General features: G+C 49.4%; 1 protein-coding gene across 1 annotated transcript in view; it reads left to right on the forward strand.

Moving 5' to 3' along the window:
• Positions 1-6,195: 6,195 nt before the first annotated feature.
• TBX1 (T-box transcription factor 1) overlaps positions 6,196-19,076 on the forward strand; it is a 38,794-nt gene continuing 25,913 nt past the window's right edge. The window contains exons 1-2 of the mRNA XM_083373258.1: positions 6,196-6,317; positions 12,035-12,635. Coding sequence (XP_083229384.1) covers positions 6,284-6,317; positions 12,035-12,635 — 635 coding nt within the window. The 5' untranslated portion in view covers positions 6,196-6,283. The remainder of the gene's footprint in view (positions 6,318-12,034; positions 12,636-19,076) is intronic.

Genomic DNA, 19,076 nt, shown 5'->3' on the forward strand with positions numbered 1-19,076 from the left:
CCAAGTCCTGCAGCCGTTCTTCCTATGTTTCAGTCTCCAGGCCTTTGATCATCTTAGTTGTTCTTCTCTGAATTTTTTTCCAAACTCTCAACATCTTTTTTGTGATATGGTGATCAAAATTGGTATTCCAGGTGTGGCCTTACTAGGGTTTTTATAAAGCGGTACTAATACTTCACGTGGTCGTGATTCTATGCCTCTGTTTATACAACCCAGGGTTGTTTTAGCAAGGAAACTACCCTAGGCTGAATTTCATTGAGAGTGACTGGTTCATGTGCAGAAGCTTTTTCTTTTTTCTTTCATGTTAAGTTATTACAACATGTGAGCCAAGCCATTGCAGCTTTACACAATGCACCAAGCGTGCCACTACGATGTTCCAAGCAACCATGATTTAAATGTCTTGGCTTTGTCACAGCGTTTGCCCTCAGCTTCTTCTGTTTCATAAATGGATTTTGCTGTCGGTTTACGGAGTCATTCATCGCCTCTCATCCCAAGACTCAACGCTTTATCCTTGAATGGAACATTTTTATTTTTATTTTGAAGCGGAGCCCAGCCTTGGCTTTCTAACAAATGGTTCCGACTTATCTTCTTTCCTGGGAAAAACAGGCCCTATAAATAGGATGCTCTGAATTTCCTGGTGAAGTCTGCAACTGAAGGCTGAAAACCTGAAAACTGGCAGCTAAGACAACGCACACAAAATAGCCAACAAAAGCCAGGATAAGGTAGTTATGGGGCAGCTGCTTCTCTTCTGCCCCCTTCCCCCAAATCATTTCTTTGGGGAGGAAGCTGAGCCCCAGGAACCAAGTTCTCCTACCTAGATGATCTTCTGATGAAGACACTTGGCCAGTAGCCTTCAGGAAAAGGACCTCTCAAGCCATTTTTACATCTTCTCCTCCCCGGTTTAAAGCCCCAGTCTGGAGTCACACTATTTGCTAGATTAAGTTCCAGAAGGGTAAGGAGTTTTAGGCCAGTGGGTTTTGTGTGTGTGTGTGTTTGGGGGGAAGAGCGCTGTTGTCCTATTTATTGTGTGAATCTGCTCATCGACTCCAGCTAATCATTTCTGGATCACCAATAAAGGAGGATATTTGTAGCTCAGGGTTGAAATGAGGATTACTTAGTGCTGTCTGAGCTGGGTGGTTTTCTTGCAGACGTTTCATGACCCAACTAGGGAATATCATCAGTACTAGAAGGGAGCAGGGTTTGCAGGGATGGGGAGGAGGAGGAGGAGGACGACAACGACTGTGGGGTCCTTGGTGCTCTCTGAGCTTGGTGGTTTTCTTGCAGATGTTTCATGACCCAACTAGGCCACATCATCAGGGCTAGAAGGGAGTGGGGTTTGCAGGGGGAGAAGAGGAGGAGGAGGATTCTGGGGTCCTTGGTGCTGTCTGAACTTGGTGTTATTTTTTGCAGACATTTCATTACCCAAACTAGGTAATGTCATCAATGCTAGAAAGGAGTGGAATTTATGGGGAGGGAGGGAGGGAGGGAGGGAGGGAGGAAGGAAGGAAGGAAGGAAGGAAGGAAGGAAGGAAGGACTGACGGACTATGGGGTCCTTGATGCTGCCTGAGCTTGGTGGTTTTCTTGCAGACTAGGTAACATCATCATCAGTACTAGACCTAACCCAGCTTAGAGAGCACCAAGGACCCCTCAAAATGGGCCTTCCAGCCATCTTCTGCCACTCTGTCCCTTCCAGGTGTCTTTCAGCTATCACTTCGATCGTCCTTGATCTTGAGCTGCTGCGTAAACGGGGGACCAAGAAGCTGAAATCTGGGAACAAAGGCTAACTCAGAACCTCCATTCCACATATTGGGGTCAATGATCTCGGGAAGCCGAAGACAGAACGTAGATGCTGGTGGGGCAGCCCCAAACCTGAACTGGCTCCTTGAGATTTATTTCCAGGGTCCCGTGAACGTGTCAGTCACGGACCCAGATTCTGAAAAGAGGGTCTTTCCCCCCCACCCCCCACCCCCTATGTGCCAACAACAATAACCCATACACACAGACACACACACACCCCTCTTCCTCACTCACCAGTTTTTCAAGAGAGGTGCATTTTGTAGATCGTATTCCAGGAGGGTGTGCAAGTCTTAGGGGACCTGCTTCAGGTGAAACCCCCCCACCCCCACCCCGTCCAATTCAGTGGATCGATCCACCAAGCCTCACCATTCTGGCCTATCCTGGAGGAGGGAAGATTTCCCCAAAGTTGGATTGGAAAATTAAACAAGATGGCTCCAACAAAACAACAACAACAACAACATCTGCCTGGAACTGGGATGTGTGGGGGCAACTGAGTCAGGTTAAAACTCCGGGACCGTATATTTTCCATTCTTATTGGGTAAATTTTCCCTCCAGTTAGCGATACCTGGATGGGTTTAACCCTCCGTGTGGGGAAAAGATACGGATGCTGTCTCTCTCATCTTGCTCGAATTGCATTTATTTTTATTTTATTTTATTCCATTTATATCCCGCCCTTCTCCGAAGACTCAGGGCGGCTTACAAGCTTAGCAGTAGCCTTCATTCTATGTATATGCCTGCTTATTAGGGCTTTCACACACCCCCAAGCGGCATTATTACAAAGTCAGCTTAATTGCCCCCAACAATCTGGGTCCTCATTTTACCTACCTCGGAAGGATGGAAGGCTGAGTCAACCTTGAGCCTGGTGGGACTGTATTTAGATAGATGGTCTGCGAGCTCTACTGGCTGAAGCTGGTTTGTGACGGTACGGTACTAAAATAATTGATCCGTTGGTCAAAGAAACGTCAACATTCTGAATTTTAGACTTCTGGTAAAGTATTCGTTTTTATGCAGACCTGTGCGGCCCTGAACGTCAGTTCAAACAACCCTTCCTTGCCTTTGTTTAATATTAACGCTGATCTTACTGGCATTCGTGGTGGAGGTGGGCTTTAACTTGTGTGTGTTTCAGCTGGATTTTTTTTTTAAAAAAAATGTTGTATACCTCCCCAGTGGACAACTCACCATGTGAGTTGAGCAGCTACAAAAAAATTGGGGTAACAAATATACAAATACCTGTGGATTAGAAGGATTTTTATTGCTGTTTCGAATTGCGCGGGTCTTGGGACCATAATAATTCGGTTTTTTCCCCTTTCTCCCCTTTTCTATTTCCAATATACTGTATTGATGCTAGAACTAGCTAGACGCTCTGGGCAAAAAAAAACTCTTAAGTATCTCCCTTGTCTATTTGTGCTGGATCTTTTATGCCTGTGGTTGACTAGGCAGGAAAAAAATGAATAAATTGTGCATTAATCCACATTATACACCAATCCAAATCCTTAGCTCTCCTTCCTGATCTTCGATGCATACCAGCGGTTGTAAAAAGAGTTTTGCAAGATTTAGAGGAAGATCCGAATTTAATTCAGCGGATAAGTAGTCTAGTCTCATTTTATATAGCTAGGACCCTTATAAAAGCTTTTTTCCCCCCTGTTACTTTAGTAGAGAGAGGGTTATTTAACGCAATTCATGTCTATGATTTCAGCCTGCTCCTCCCTCTAAAAAACACCTCATTTTGGCTTCAGGAATTAAGAGTTTAAGGGGGGGGGGTTTTGTGGGGACGATGCAAAACCTAAGCCAATAATCCTAAGAGATGGCTCTGCTCTTACTACTCCTTGTTTTATGCCAAGGAGAATGGTTGGAGGAGCAGTTAACTGGGAAGGGGAGATTAAACCCGGCAAGCCAAGCAATTATAATAATTATTCATTCCGCTTCTCCACTTTTAAACATGTTAAATGTTGTCCTCCGATAGGAAAGGTGAAAGGATTGTTTTGTAGATTCATTATCCTTCCTCAGGGGAAACGGCGAATCCGAAATTGATTTACCAGTTGGTACTGTACTAGCTCAGCCTACCAAGATTGCGCTCTCTCTCCTTGGGGCTATGTTTATGGGCATCTGATGCCTTCAGGTGCCTGGCATTCTGGCTCTCCTAGGCCCCAGCTGGCAGGATCAATGCTTAGAGATTATGCCAGGGTGCTATCAGATTAGGAGGACCACCAGCTCTTACTCCTGAATGCCGCAGAATACCAGAGTTGGAAGGGACCTTGGAGATCTTCCAATCTAACCCAACCCTTTGCTCAATCAGGAGACCCTACTACACGATTTTGGACAAATGACTGTCCACTCTCCTCTTAAAAACCTCCAGCGATGGAGCACCCACAACTTCTGGAGGCAACCCCAATCCACTGGTTCATTGTTCTAACTGTCAGGAAGTTTCTCCTTAGTTCTAGGTTGCTTCTCTCTTTGGTTAGTTTCCATCCGTTGCTTCTTGTCCTGCCTTCGGGCGCTTTGGAGAATAGCTTGACTCCCTCTTCTTTGGATATTGAAACCCTGCTATCATGTCACCCCTGGTCCTTCTTTTCATTAAACTAAACACCCCCAATTCCAGCAACTCTTCTTTATATGTTTTAGCCTCCAATCCCCTAATCATCTTTGCTGCTCTTCTCCACACTCTTTTTAGAGTCTCTGTACTCCTTCTAGAGCTTCTTCTCTCTCTTTGCACAATCCACAGTTCAAATCATTATTATTATTATTATTATTATTATTATTATTATTATTATTATTATTATTATTATTATTCTTGTTGATTTGCGAGAGGGGAAATGGAGAGAGGAATAAAGATTAATCTTCTCTTCCACCGCGTTGTTTCCTTATGGCAATCTTCCAACCTTGACTCCCTCTTCTTTGGGGCAGCCCCTGAGATATTGGAAGGCTGCTATCATGTCCCCCCTCGTCCTTCTCTTCATTAAACTATACATACCCAATTCTTCCTATGTTTTAGCCTCCAGCCCTTCTCTACTTGGGGCAGGGGGACACGGAAGAAGACGCACGCGCGTCCTTGAAATCCGGACCTCCCCTCGCCCCGCTTTTGCTCTGGGTCTTCCAGGGACGGGGGGGGGTTATTTCAAGGCGCCCCAGTCAAGACCAGTCCCTTAGTGGCGGTGCGTAGTGCAGTGTTTTCTTTTCCCAGCCTTATCTTGTCTTGCCTCCATCCCTTAAAACTCGGTTATCTTGTCTTAAAATCTTCGCTGCTGCTTAAAGAGAGCAATAGAACCCAATACTTGGCAGCCGGCACAGGTAGATTCTCCTAGGCGGGCAGGGCGCGCACACCACCCGCGACCTTGCGCGGAGGGGACAGGGCGCGGAAAGGGGGGCCCTTCGCGCGCCCTGTAAGGAAACGGGAGACATCAATAATTGTTGGGGTGGGGTAGAGGAGAAAAGCGGGGCGCCGGCGCTTGAAAGAGGGACCTGGAGGACTAAAAGTTTGGGGGGAAAGTTTTGGAAAGAGAACAGGGTGCGCCAGTTATCCTTCGGCACATCCTGGCCTCTCCGGATTCCTTGCGGAATGGGACAAATCGATGCAGGGACAATTCAACAATTCAATGTCATCATTTAAAATAGTTTGAAAAGAGAAAGAAAGAAAGAAAGAAAGAAAGAAAGAAAGAAAGAAAGAAAGAAAGAAAGAAAGAAAGAAAGAAAGAAAGAAAGAAAGAAAGAAAGAAAGAAAGAAAGCAAGCTATTTTAATGTTGGCCTTTTGTCCCTCCTTTGGCACCCTTCCTTTCACGATTTCCTTCGATATTTAGTGTAACTCTTGTCCCGCGGCGAGTTGGCGCCTGGGAAGAGAAAGGAGCGCATCCACCGGGCTGAATGGGGCGCAAACGGCTCCGGATCGCTGCCTTCGCCTGCCGCCAGCGCGGGAGGTGCCGGCGGCGGGGCAGGGCGAAGGCGCGCTCGGCGGCGCTCTCCGCCAGCTGGTGGGAGGGAGGCGGCGAGGGGCTGGGGAGGGGCTGGGGAGGGACGGGCCCCGAGCGGCAGTGAGGGTGGTGGTGTGTGTGGTGGGGAAATGAGTCGCGTTGGAAGCCTCCGCTGCTGCTTGCCTTTCCTCGCCACTCGTTTCGGCCGCGTCCAGGCCAGACGCCCCTGGCGGGTTTCCCCGCTGCCACCCCCCACCTCCCATGGACGAGGCGAGCCCCCTGTCCCCAAAGGCCAACGCGTTCAGCATCGCTTCTCTAATTGCAGCCGCCGAACCCGCCAGCGACCAGGAGGAGGAGGAGGAGGAAGAAGAAGAGGAGGAGGGGGAGAGGGAGGAGGAGGAGGAGGAGGAGGAGGAGGAGGAGGAGGAGGAGGAGGAGGAGGAGGAGGAGGAGGAGGAGGAGGAGGAGGAGGAGGAAGAACCTGCGCTGGACTGTCTGCCCGGCGCCGCCTTCGCCGGCGGGAGCCTTCGCAAAGCTTACCACCCTCCCGCCGTCACCGTTGCCGCCGCCGCCCGGAGAAGGATGCATTTCAGCGCGGTCACTCGAGACATGGAAGGTAAGGCGCGGGGGGGGGGAATCACGGCTGGGCTGCGCGCGGGGGTCCAAAACTCCGGGGCTCCTCTGCTCTCCGCCACCCCTCCGGGGACCACCCTCCCCCGCCCAGATTCGGACGAAGGGGATTGCCTGGGGGACAAATCCCCCCTCCTCAACCCCCCCTTTTAAATCTGCCTGCTGTTTCGCCCAAAATAAGGAAACTCACGTACCTCCGATTAAAGACCCCCCCCTCTTCCTTAAGGCTGCCCGCTTCTGAAAAACGAACCCCTCTCTTGCAATTGAACTGGGGGGTGTCTCTCCGAATAGGCCGGCTTTTGGGGGGCTCCTGGCCTCCAGGCCAACGGGTGACGGGATGGAGGCGCAGAAACCTGGCTAAGCCGCGCCACCTATCCAGCAAGCTACGCCGGTTTTCCCCGACCCGGCGCCCTTAGGACGTTCCCGGCTGCCGTCCCCTCGACTGGCAGCTGAAATCCAAAACCGCCTTTCAGAGGACGGCATCAGGGAACTTACGACCAAGCCTTGCCTAGCCTTGGTTTCTTCTGTTCATCTAACCTGTCCCACCGCGGTTGTGTGGTCTCAAAGACACGCGTCCTGTAAGGAACAGCCCGGAATTAGCAACTTGAATGATCAGTTCGCTATAGCCGTGAATCCGAAACTGCAGGGTGGCTGGGATCCAGGCAAGGTGGCTAACGAAGTGGCCAAAGTTGGCTTGCTTCGGAGGAAGCCAGGTTGTGCCCCTACGTCCTCACACGTCAGCCATCTAGAATAGCTGGGCTTGAAATGGCTGGGGAGGTGACCTCTCCCCTCCCTCGCTGCCCCATTGATTCCCCCCCCCACGGTTTTGTTGACAGGTCTGTGGGCCTGGGTCTCTTTTAGGACCCACCAAATGAGTCCACCAGGGAACCAGATCCAGCCGCGGCTACATTCACACGAGCAGCTCAGCTTGAATCTCGGTCTAAATTAGTTGCTTAGTTTATATAGGTCAGTGTGATGGTTAGCCTAGAAAGTGAGCTCAGGCCAGTTCGGGGACTAGGAGAAGCCCGCTGGGCAAGTCCTGCTGTGCCGCTTAAGAAAACGGGATTCTCTGAGTAAACCTTGAGTTAATTCTGAGTAACCATGCCTTCGGAATAGAGTCCTCAGAGTCCTTTCTATCAAAGGGTTTTGCTTCGTTCCAGAGAAGTAAATTCACCATTTAACACAAATAGGTATCTAACTGGGGTGCAAATATATATACATATTTCTCGAGGGAAGTCTCTTCTGATGGGAGGGGGGGGGGAACAACCCAGAAGGTACGAGTAGCTCAGACACGGGGATAAACCTAGCAGTACTCTGTTAATGACAGCTAAGTGTCATACTAGCGAGCTTGCCACGAGCAGTGCCGCTCCAGGGCAAACTCACGCATCTGTAAAGTCCGCGAGGGGAGGGCTGGTACGCAGCGTGTCGGAGGCAGGAACACCCCAGATTCAGACAATATGCTTTGGGGTCCTTAGCTCCTGGGGAGAACCCACGAACTATATAGGTGGCTTAACAGTGGGGTTAAAGGCAGTCTAGACTCTTTGGAATCGGTGAATTGCTAAACCATGATTAATCAAAGGGGCAGCTTGGCAAAATCTGGGAGGAAGAATCACGAAGATTTTCCTCTTCGGCCGCAGGGAGTGATCCCTTTTTTTTAAAGCCCCCCCATTTATTTTAAAGAGTGGAAAACGGCTTGTTTCCCCCCCCCCCCTGTACAGGACAATAAAATAAAACCAACTGGATTTAGAGACCACAGCTAGGTCCCTAAATGGGGCATTCTACCTTCCTGGCATTAATTGCCCACGAAGTCGGGTTTCAGATCTTATTGCCACACAAAACTGGTTAGCAATATTTGTGGGGGTTTTTTTTGCCAGCCCTGTTCTTATATAGACCTTAAGAAATTACATTTTAGCTCAGCGTTGTTTTAGCATCCCTGGATCTGCTCCCTAAAACGCTGGCTCGAATAAGCCATGATTTAATTAATTTAGCCAAGCAGGTTGGGGTAGCGCTAAGCCGTCTCCAAAAGTTCAGATATAATCTCCACCGAGGCACGGGGGGGGGGGCGGTGTCTCTCTTCAGCTCCCCAAAATAAATTTTGATATAGTCCTCTTTAAAAGTATGCGGTGCCTTAAGAAGCCCTTTATTTTTAATGCGTTCAACTGAATAATAAGAGAAAGGAGATGGTGAATTCAAGTCACTCCTTAGCCATGAAAACCGACTGGGTGACTTTGAGCCAGTCACCAGGAGACGGTGAGTTCTAGTCCCGACTTAGCCATCACGGAAGCCACTTGGTTGTCTTCGGGCCTGTCATTCTCTCTCAGCCCAATCTACCTGACAGGGTTGTTGTTGGGGGCAAATAGGAGGACGATGTGGTGGATATGTTCCTATCCGCCTGATTTAAAATAAAATAAAATAAAATAAAGGCGGGATGCAAATGAAACAAATCAATTCACGGTTTACACAGTGCAGAAGAGACGGGAAAAAAATAAAAAGAAAAGAGGAAGGGATAACTGGGTCGTTGAGACAAAAAAAAAAAAAAAGATTACGAGAAACAACCCGTGTAAAAATAATATTGTGGCTCCATTTGAGAGCTGCAGGTCAAAGAAAGTTGGTTTTGCCTTGAGGGCTGACACAGGCCTTTGAAAAAACCAAAATATTGCTCTGAACGGGAGAATAGGAGAGAAACCCACAGGGTTTTGACCTAAATATTTGTCCCAAATATTTGTGATGGAGGTCGAGAGGCTGTAGCTATCAAATGAAGAAAAAAAAAATATCCTGAAAATTAAACGCCGGAAAATCCGCCCCCCGCCCCCGCCCCGTGGAATAATGCTGGAGCGTTTGGAAGAACGACGGGTGGAAAGGCAAAATAAACAATGTAGCTTCGTCTGAATTTTATCCACTTCTTTTTATAGGTTTTTCGGCTTGGCTGTGAATTGTTTAAAATGTCCTCTCTCCTTCCCTCCCTCACCCCAACAAAACACAGGCACACTAAAACACAGACACAAACCCACACAAAAAGACATATCTCTATTATCTGTCTGTCTATCCTAATTCTTATATCATCTGTCTGTCCGTCCTTCCCTCCCTCCCTCCACCACCACCCACAAAACACAGGCACACTCAGACACACACACAGACACACACAAAGACACATCTCTATGATCTGTCTATCCTAATTCTTATATCATCTATCTGTCTATCTGTCCGTCCATCCTAATTCCTATATTTTTCTATCTTTCTATTTATTTCTATCCATTTATCTATATATCTATATTTTCTATCATCATCATCTATCTATCTATCTATCTATCTATCTATCTATCTATCTATCTATCTATCTGTTATTGTCTATTATCTATCTATCTGTTATTATTGTCTATTATCTATTTATTATATCTATCTGTTATTATTGTCTGTTATCTATCTATCTATCTATCTATCTATCTATCTATCTATCTATCTATCTATCTATCATTGTCTATTATCTATCTATCTGTTATTATTGTCTATTATCTATTTATTATATCTATCTGTTATTATTGTCTGCTATCTATCTATCTATCTATCTATCTATCTATCTATCTATCTATATTACTATATATATATTAAAAATAATCCTAAAAATCGACAACCACTTAATGCCACATAATCAATAATAATTAAAAAAAAAGCCGTTGCCCTTATTCTCTCGCATAATAAGTAGCGACGGTGTCAGAGAGTTTAATCGCGGGAAGAAAAGAAAATTATGGCGCCCCCGCCGCCGAAGCCTTCGCCGCACGAACGGCCTGAAAAGCCAACTCTTTTTTCGCGAGCGGGTTCACAAGGGCTTTCGAGGGGAAACCGCGGTAGGAAATTATTGCACGAGACACCCCCACCCCCACCCACCCCCCCCCCAAGGCGAAAGGCGTTGGAGGGATGTATGGAAAAACGCTTGACTCGTTTCCTCGCCTCTCTCCCCCCCCCACACACACACACCACCCCGCGCCCTCGTCTTTCAATGGCATTTGGCATTAAAATAAAACGGAGAATGGATCGCGCCTTCTCTTCCAGCTGCAAACTTCCAAAGGCGAACTCAAAGTTGTTTCTTTCCCCCCCCACCACCACCACCGCCCGACCTCCACAACTCTAAGCCCCATTTAAAAATTCCTCTGGAATTGATGGGGATTCCGAGGCTCGGGGCGCCCCGATAGATTGCCCCGGAGTTTAACACGCGTTTAACACGCGTTGGGCTGGAGAAGGCTCCAGAACGAGGCTCCTTCTGGATCTGTCCAGTCCCCTTTCTCCTGGTCTCCAGCCTCGGCCCAACCGGGCAGGGTTAGAGTTGGGGGCCCATGGAAAGGATCGGGACAAGGCCAGTCGGAAGGGGGGGGTTTTGCAGGATTGCCCCCCCCCCTTCTGGCTGGTGGAGGCCAAATTCCTCCCGCAGGAAGGGCGAATGGGAGAACAGGCGCTAAGCAGATTGCCAATAGCTATTTTATCTTATATATACCGCCTATATGTATATACGGGAAGGGATAGTAGAAGTCAGCCCCCCCCTCCTTTTCTTTTTTTGGCCCGAGACCGGATTGCTCTCCTCGTCAAACATTCCCGGGGGGGGGGGAAAGATTTGGTTTTACCTGCAAAGGTGGTTAACCCCCCCTCCCTCCCCCTCCGCCTTATCTCGGAGGAAGGAGAGGAGGAAAGCAAGAATCCAATTAGAACCGGTTTGGCGGCGGCCTCGGGGGCACCCGGCGAGGCAGCCTGGCAGCCAAGCCGGGAGAAAGAGAGGCGAACAAGGTTAGACGGGGGCGGACGGGGGTGGGTGGGGGGCGAACCAGCCTCGCCCCAACCAGCATAATGGTTGGCTGCCTCCTCGCCTGCTCCCCTCCGGGCTGGGGAGGCCGAGAGAGAGGAGAGGAGAGGAGAGGAGCGGGGCGGAGAAGCTCCGTGCTGGGTCTCGGGAGGGAAGGAGGCGAGCCAAGAGGAGGCGCGGTGCGCGCTCCCGGGAAGAGACAACAGAGCGCGGCGCCGCGCCCTTCCCTTCCCAGCTGGGAGCGCGCCTTGGAAGCAGGAGGAGCGCGCCCTCGGCTGGCACAAACCCCGGCTGGGCGGAGAAGGGGGAGAAGCAGCGGGCGAAGCCAAGCCTGGCTTTGCGCGCACGGGTTGACTTGGCCCAGCTCCGGGGAGAAGAGCGTCCAGTTGGACGTGGGGAAGGGCAAGACCTTCCCTGAACTGGAACCCGAAGCCTGGGTCTCTAAGGGGGCGGGGGAGAAAGGAGGAGGAGGAGGAGGAAGGGAGGGGAATGGAGGGGAGGAAGAGAAGGGGGAGCGCGCGCCCGCGCGGAGCGTGCGCGCTCCGGCTCGAACTTGGCCGAGCGCAGGAGGCAGCCGCGAGGGACGCGCGTTCCGGGCGCCCTTTTGAGGGCGCGCACGCCGCTGGACGGCCGTCGGAGTGGCTGGCTGGCTGTTCGGGGTGCTATAAGTGGAGGCGGGCCGCGACGGGGCGGCCCAGAGCCCAGTGGGAGGGAGGGAGGGCGGGAGGGAAGGCAGGGCGGGCAGGCGAGGGAGCCAGGCCGGCCGGCGGCGCTTGGGTGCCCTCTCCGCCCTCCTCCTCCTCCTCCTCCTCCTCCTCTCCTGACACACTCTCTCTCTTCCTCCCTCTCTCTCTCTCTCTCTCTCTCTCTCTCTCTCTCTCTTCCTCGCCTCCTGCCTGGAATGATCTCAGCCGTCTCCAGCCCGTGGCTCACGCAGCTCTCCCACTTTTGCGATGTTGCAGCTTTCACCGCCAACAGCCTGAGCAGCTTCAATTCGGCCGCGGCCGCCGCGGCGGGCTACCCCCACCTCCCGCCCTCCCCGGCCGGAGAGACCTACGGCCAGCATGAGCCGCCGCCGCCGCCGCACTACGAGCCCTGCTCGGCCCAGCCGCCGCCTCACCACCCGCCGGCCCAACAGCAGCAGCAGCAGCACCACCACCACCAGCCACCCCACCACCACCACGGGCAAGCGCAGCACGGCGGCTACTCCTTCGCGCCCGGAGCGGGGGGCAACAACCCAGCTCCTCCGGGGGGCTCCGAGGCTCCCGAAGGCGGCGGCGGCGGCGGTGGTGGAGGAGGAGGAGGAGGAGGAGGCGGTGGAGGAGGAGGGGGAGGAGGAGGAGGAAGCAGCGGATCGGGATCCGGCTCCGGAGGATCTGGCCCGGCTTCAACCAAGGCTCCGGTCAAGAAGAACCCCAAAGTGGCCAACGTCAGCGTCCAGTTGGAGATGAAAGCGCTCTGGGACGAATTCAATCAACTGGGCACCGAGATGATCGTCACCAAGGCGGGCAGGTCAGTAGGGCCCGGAGGGTCCCTAAAACAGTTGCGTGGGGTGGGCTGTGGGTTTGGGAGGTGGGTGGGGAGGAACTCTACTTCCCCTCCTTGCGTTGGGGAGGGTGACACCCGGGCTCCAGCCGCTTCCCCTCCTTGCGCTTTTTCCAGGCCCCGCTGCGCCTCCTGTGCGCCAAAAGGGTGGTCTTCTTCTTTTTGGCGCAGCCCGGGTGCCCGCCTTGCGCGCGGTCTTTGGCGAGGACTCGGCCGACTTTGCGCGTCTTTCCCAGGAATTTGGGGGCGGCAGGGGAGGGCGGAAAAGTCTGGGGGGGAGGGGTGGAGTGGGGGCGCCGTTGCTTTGCTGCGGGGAAAGTGCCGGGAACGGTTTCGGATGGGGGAAGCGTTTGGATGCCGAATGCTTGGGGGAGTTTGTCTTACAGTTTAATCCTCCGCGGGTTTTACGCGGCGGTGCGCGCGGGGGAGTGGGGGGGGCGAAGTACAGCCAACCTGTATTTTGAAGAATGGCTGGAAAGCCACAGAGACAAAACGCCCGATTGTGATTTTATTAATGCAAGGGAACACTGGAAAGTTCATTCCTAGCCCGCTGCACAGCCTCGCTTGCTTTTCCCACCTCCTTAGGCCTCTCCTATTTGAACGCTTTCCCTACGGCTCAGCCTATGTCGACTTTTCTCTTCCTAAAGCTCACTTTTTCTTTTCTTTACATTCGGTCTGGCTCTGAGGGTAGGTTACAAGCTGGGGCAACACCCCCCCCACACAATCTTTTAGACCTTCCTCCCCCTGCAAACTCTTGGCTGGGTTTCGGCCCGATCGAAGGCGGGTCTGTAGAGTTTGCAGGAAATGAAAAATGTAACCGAAGCCGGGTCCGGTAATCAGAAGAGGAATAATTAGCTGCGTTAGCTCCTGGCGATAAGTGATCAGTTCATTAAGGGTAGGGGAAATAGCTCCGGAACCTCAGGCTTCCCAAAGCTGTTTTTAGTCCTACTAAAACTCCACCGCCTGCCTCCTTGTGTGCATGCATGTCGCCCTTCTCCTTCCATCTGGCTGGGGATGATGGGAGCTGCCTCAGACACATCGAGAGGGACGACCTTGGGAAAGGGGTAGGGTGTGTGTGTGTGTGTGTGTGTGTGTGTGTGTGTGTTTTCAAACCGACGAGTGCACATTTTCCTGTGTGGTTTATTCTGTGAGCGAGGGGGTGGAAGAGGGGCTGCCTTGCTCTGAAGTTCAAGGATGCTCAGGATTTTAGACTGGGTTCCCCATCTTTCTTTCTTTCTTTCTTTCTTTCTTTCTTTCTTTCTTTCTTTCTTTCTTTCTTTCTTTCTTTCTTTCTTTCTTTCTTCCTTTTGCCAGCTCTCCCTCCCTCCCTCCCTTCCCTCCTTCCTTTTGCCAGCTCTCCCTCCCTCCCTTCTTTCCTGGTGCCCTTCCTTCCTTCCTTCCTTCCTTCCTTCCTTCCTTCCTTCCTTGGATAGAGCTTCATTGAATGTGCCCTCAAACAATGGAATTGTCCCCAATTGATTGGGCCGCTCCAGTTCTTAGCCATGCAAAGTTCCTCAGCAAAATCCTTCTGTATTTAGCAAAAAAAAAAAAAGGCGGGGTGGGGGGGAGGGAAAGGCAACATTAACAATCAAATCCGTGGCGGGAGGGTGGTGGTGGTGGTGGGGAGAGAAACCAACAAGCTAGAGATTCGGTGTCTCGCCCACCATTTATTATTTTCCTGTCTCTTTCAAGAGCTGCAAAAATTTGTCTCCTTCCCGGACAGAAGTTTGTGTGACGCTTTTAACCATGGCGCTGGCCTTGAAGCCTTGAAGCCCTCATCCAGGGGGGAATCCAAAGCTAGGGCCCCCCTAGGACCGTCTGCTTAATTCATTCATATCCCCCCACCACCCCCGCAAGAGAAAATATTACTGTAGTTAGGAATGGTCGCTGCTGAGGCCGCAGGATTTAGAAGAAAATGGCCACCGATTCCAGCATTTAATGTAATTGATATAATAAATAGTGTTTGAAACCTGACATTTAGAATAACGTCTCTTTGTGTGTGTGTGTGTGTGTGTGTACTTGTGTGTGTGTATGAAAGTGTGTGTGTGTGTGTGTGCATATATACACATTTAAAATAAGTGTGCACATATGTGTGTGTTTATAAATATGAAAGCATGTATATATGTGTGCGCATATGCATGCATGTGTATCTGCGTATCTATGTATATGTGTGTATGTGTGTGTGTACATAATTTAAACATAGTATGTGCTGGTGTGTTTTACCATGCTGTGCTCTCTCTCTGTGTGTGTGTTTATAAAAGCGTGCATACCTATCTCCATGTGCGTGTGTGTTACATTTTAAAGGGTGTGCGTGTGTTTATGAAAGCACGCGGATGTATATACATTTTAAAGGATACGTGTATGCATCGTTTCTGTGTGCACACACATATACGCGCACACATCATTAATTCTTTTCCTCCCCCTCCCCCGCAAAAAAATATTGATATTTGCTTTGTGTAGAGTCTCCCTTTATGCTTTCCTTGAAACGTTTTTGCTCCGTTGATTTCTTCTAGTAACCCAACGCGATGAAGGGCGGTTAGGAAAGAAGCTTCGAATTATATAAATATAAAAAAAAACGCGGCTTCGGTAAAAGGGGGAGAAATATATTGCTGACCCTCAAATGCAAATCTAAGGATGGTCTCCTATTGAAGGCAACCTGTTTTGAACGCGGCTTTGGCCAAAGGGGGGAAAAATATATTGCTGGCCCTCAAATGCAAGTGACAATCTAGGCGTGCTTTCCTATTGAAGGCAACCAGTTTGCAATTCGTCTCTTTGAAGAATCGATCTATAGGCCTCCTAAAGCCGGGGAGGGGTGCAGAAAAATGTCCTCAGAAAATGCCCGTTCGCATTTCGTTAAAAAAAAACAGACAGGAAAAGAAAGAAAGGGTTAAGTTGAACGCAAGCTGCTCTATCAAAACATTGCTCCGGGGAAAAATTAGAAATAGACTCCTTCTCTTCTCTTCTCTTCTCTTCTCTTCTCTTCTCTTCTCTTCTCTTCTCTTCTCTTCTCTTCTCTTCTCTTCTCTTCTCTTCTCCTCTTCTCTTCTCTTCTCTTCTCTTCTCTTCTCTTCTCTTCTCCTGTGTGTTTATACCTTTATTCCCCCTTTTATTTTAAGGGAAAAATCATGTAAACCTGGAATTAAAGTGGAGATCCGGCCGATCCTTATGCATAAAATAGTTCGAGGCCACGTGGATTCGTCTCTGTTGTTGGAAATGAAAGATTGCAATCCAGGCGCGCCTTGGCCCTTTTCTTTAACGGAGAGTTTTATTCGTTGGTCTTGGTTAAAAAATGAACGGAAAATGAAATGTTTTCGTGGACCTTAACTTCTTCCCACGTCAGCGTTTCTAGGTATAGTTTTCTAACTGATTTAACCGCCTGGATCTACAACTAAAGGAAGCCGCAAATCGGGGTGGGGGTGGTGTGGTGGTTTCCACATATTTTGGAATTGGTTATATTTTACTGCATGCGTCCAGATAAATTCTATATTTTTGCTTCCACACGAGTCTTCCTTGGATTAAAAAAAGGGGGTGGTTTCAACACTATTCCACAGAAATCCTTAAAAGTAAGCCTCTTTGGTGTGCTGCATCGATTTAAGGTGTCCTAAAATCTGTTTTGTGGAATAAATCAGAGTTGCACTGAAGAGTTGTGCCCAGTCACAAACCAAGGCTTACCAACAATGGGGATTTGGGTTACCCAACATACAAAGCCACAGCTCCCTACCTTTCCCCCCCCCCCACGTCCTCTCAGAAGTGTAATTTCCCCATTTCTGACTCTAGCAATACCACGGACCATTCCTAGAGGGCAGCACAGACTGGACCCACGGGGTCCATCCTCCTGCCCTCTAGAGGACGCTCTGATTTTTGCAGCCAAGATGCGGTAGCAATCGATTTTTTTTTATTATTTTTTGCTGGCTGGAAAATACTAGCCAACTCAGCTTAGTGAAGAGACCATGGTTAAAGGTTACCCTGGCTTTGTACAATGCCCCCGTCCAACTTTCTTCCAACCTGGCACTCTCTCCATAAAGCGTGACTATAAATTCCAATAGCCCCCCAATACCCCGAAATTGGAATTCTGCAGTTTGTAATGTGCAACCCCACAAATGTATTGGTGAGACACCAAACGTGTGTGTGTGTGTGTGTGTGTAAGAGAGAGAGAGAGACCGACAGACGGACGGACAAGGGGAGAGAGAGAGGGGGGGAGAGAGAGAGAGAGAGAGAGAGAGATTGTGAATTTTCTATGAATCAGCCTGGCGTCACCTATGAGTAAGTTGGGAGTTATATAAATTTGTTTAATAATAATAACAATTTAATAAATAGGGCAGCTGTTTCATTTTATTTCGGCTTTAGAGGCCACAGTAAGCTGGAGAACAGTTGCTGAGAACTTTTAAGAGTTGAGACTCTTTTTCACATCTCCTGCCCCCCACCTCCTCAAGGCTGGGTTATGAGAGAGAGAGAGAGAGACGGTTGGAAAGAACACCAGTGGGCCTGATCCACCAGCGCCAAATAAATCATTTTCCTTGATAGATTTATTATTATTTTTCCTCTTCTGTCTTCTAAATCCGCCGAAGAAGTTTAACGCTCTTCCACAGAAATCCGTCTTTGGAGATTTTCAAAGCTAAAGGGGAAATAAAGGGCCCTTTCTTTCCCCCCCCCCCGCCTCCCCATCTGAGGAAGGGGGCTCAGATTATGACCTAAAATTTTCTGTATGCGTAAAAAAAAAGGGGGGGAGATGCCTCTTTTCCGCAAAAGAACAAACACCTATACCGACTCCGTGTTGTTATAAATCCTATTATCAATAACGGGTCATTATTTAAATTAAAATAATAACAATCTAAGTCTCCGCTGAAGTTATCTTCCGTTGTTCTGACCGTGCACCCCTTTTCTAAGAAATAAGTCTTGGGGGGGGTGTCTTGTAGCACCACGCCCGGCTAAAAAAATCTATGCCGCGGACGGCACTTTTTTAAAATCTATTTCTATCGATTTATGCGATCTGTATAACCGCCTGTCTCGCAAAAGCGATTTCAAAGTCACTCCCCCACCCCCCCCGCCTCCCAAAAGGGTAAAAAAAAATCCCGACGGAAAAAAAGGTCATTTTCTCGCCGAAATGCCGGCCAGTTTGTTGATTCTATGCATATATTTCATAGTTTCTTAACCGTTCATCTCCCTCGGAGAGTTCCCGGCTTTGCGGGAAGAAACGAGCTTCACACGTGCAAAAAAAGAAAAGAAAAGAAAAAAGATAAAGGGGGAAAAAATCCGCGGCGCCCCTTTGCTGTTTCGAGTGGGGAGGGGAGTTTTCCAAGACCCCTGCGCGGTTGGTAGGGTTGATTTCAACCGGACTGCACGGTTTTACACACACACAATCACATGTACACAATCGCGCGCACACATACACGCAGGCAAAAGAATTCTTCCAAATGGACAGTCGGAGTTTCAATTGGACTAAGAGGTTAGATGTTATTGTGGGTCTTCGCACACTCGGCCAGATGTTCAGTCCGGGTTTCGCATTTCCCTCCCCCCCCCCACTATCGACTCCTTCCCCGGGATTTTGAGATCGGCAGATGTGGTCCTTTGAGGGTGTTCAAGGCCTTGCGGGAAGTCAGCTGTTCCAAGGTGGGGGGGGGAAAGATCCCTTTTGCTGGATCTTTCACGATCAAAAATATGATACGATCAGATGTTATCATCATTATCAAATATTATATTACCATCCTACGTTTTGCATTGCGTTGCGTTGTATTAATACGCTCTCTTATTTATTATTACGGGCAATCTACGATTAGGTTCTCAGACGAAGGCTGGAGAAAACTTTTTTTAAAATAAATAAATAAAATTTACTTGAAAAAAAATAAAATAATTCAGGTCCAAGGACTTGGCTTATTAGTATCCTTTGGGCTAACCGTACATCTAGCCAGATGTTTAGATGATGATGATTTATTTCATTCGTTCATATCCCGCCCGTAATTCGTTTTATAAGTCACTCAAGGCTGCGAACGCGGCTAATTCGCTTTCTTCCTCCTCCTCCTCCTCCTCCTCCTCCTCCTCCTCCTCCTCCTCCTCCTCCTCCTCCTCCTCCTCCTCCTCCTCTTCGTCCTCTCGGCCTTCTGAGTTCAAATCGTATTTGTCAAATTATTCTGGTATCGCCAATGTTTGCGGGTCGTGTGAAGCGACCTGAACCGTCCCGAAGGGGGTCAGGACGAACTGAAAAGTCTGCTTTTACTTGGGCGAGGCAAGGAGGGATCTGAGCTGCTTATAAGAAAAAAGGAAAAAAAAACACGCAACAAACCCCAGATCGACCATCCGCATCCAGACCGGGGCTGCTAAGAAAGTCGCGAAGGAATGGAAACAAGTTCAGATCGTTTTCGCTGCGGGCGAAAGGACGAAGGAAGGACGCGCGATGAATATTTTAAACTG

The sequence above is a fragment of the Vipera ursinii genome, assembly GCF_947247035.1.
Source record: "Vipera ursinii genome assembly, chromosome: 14".
Classification (NCBI taxonomy): Eukaryota; Metazoa; Chordata; class Lepidosauria; order Squamata; family Viperidae; genus Vipera; species Vipera ursinii.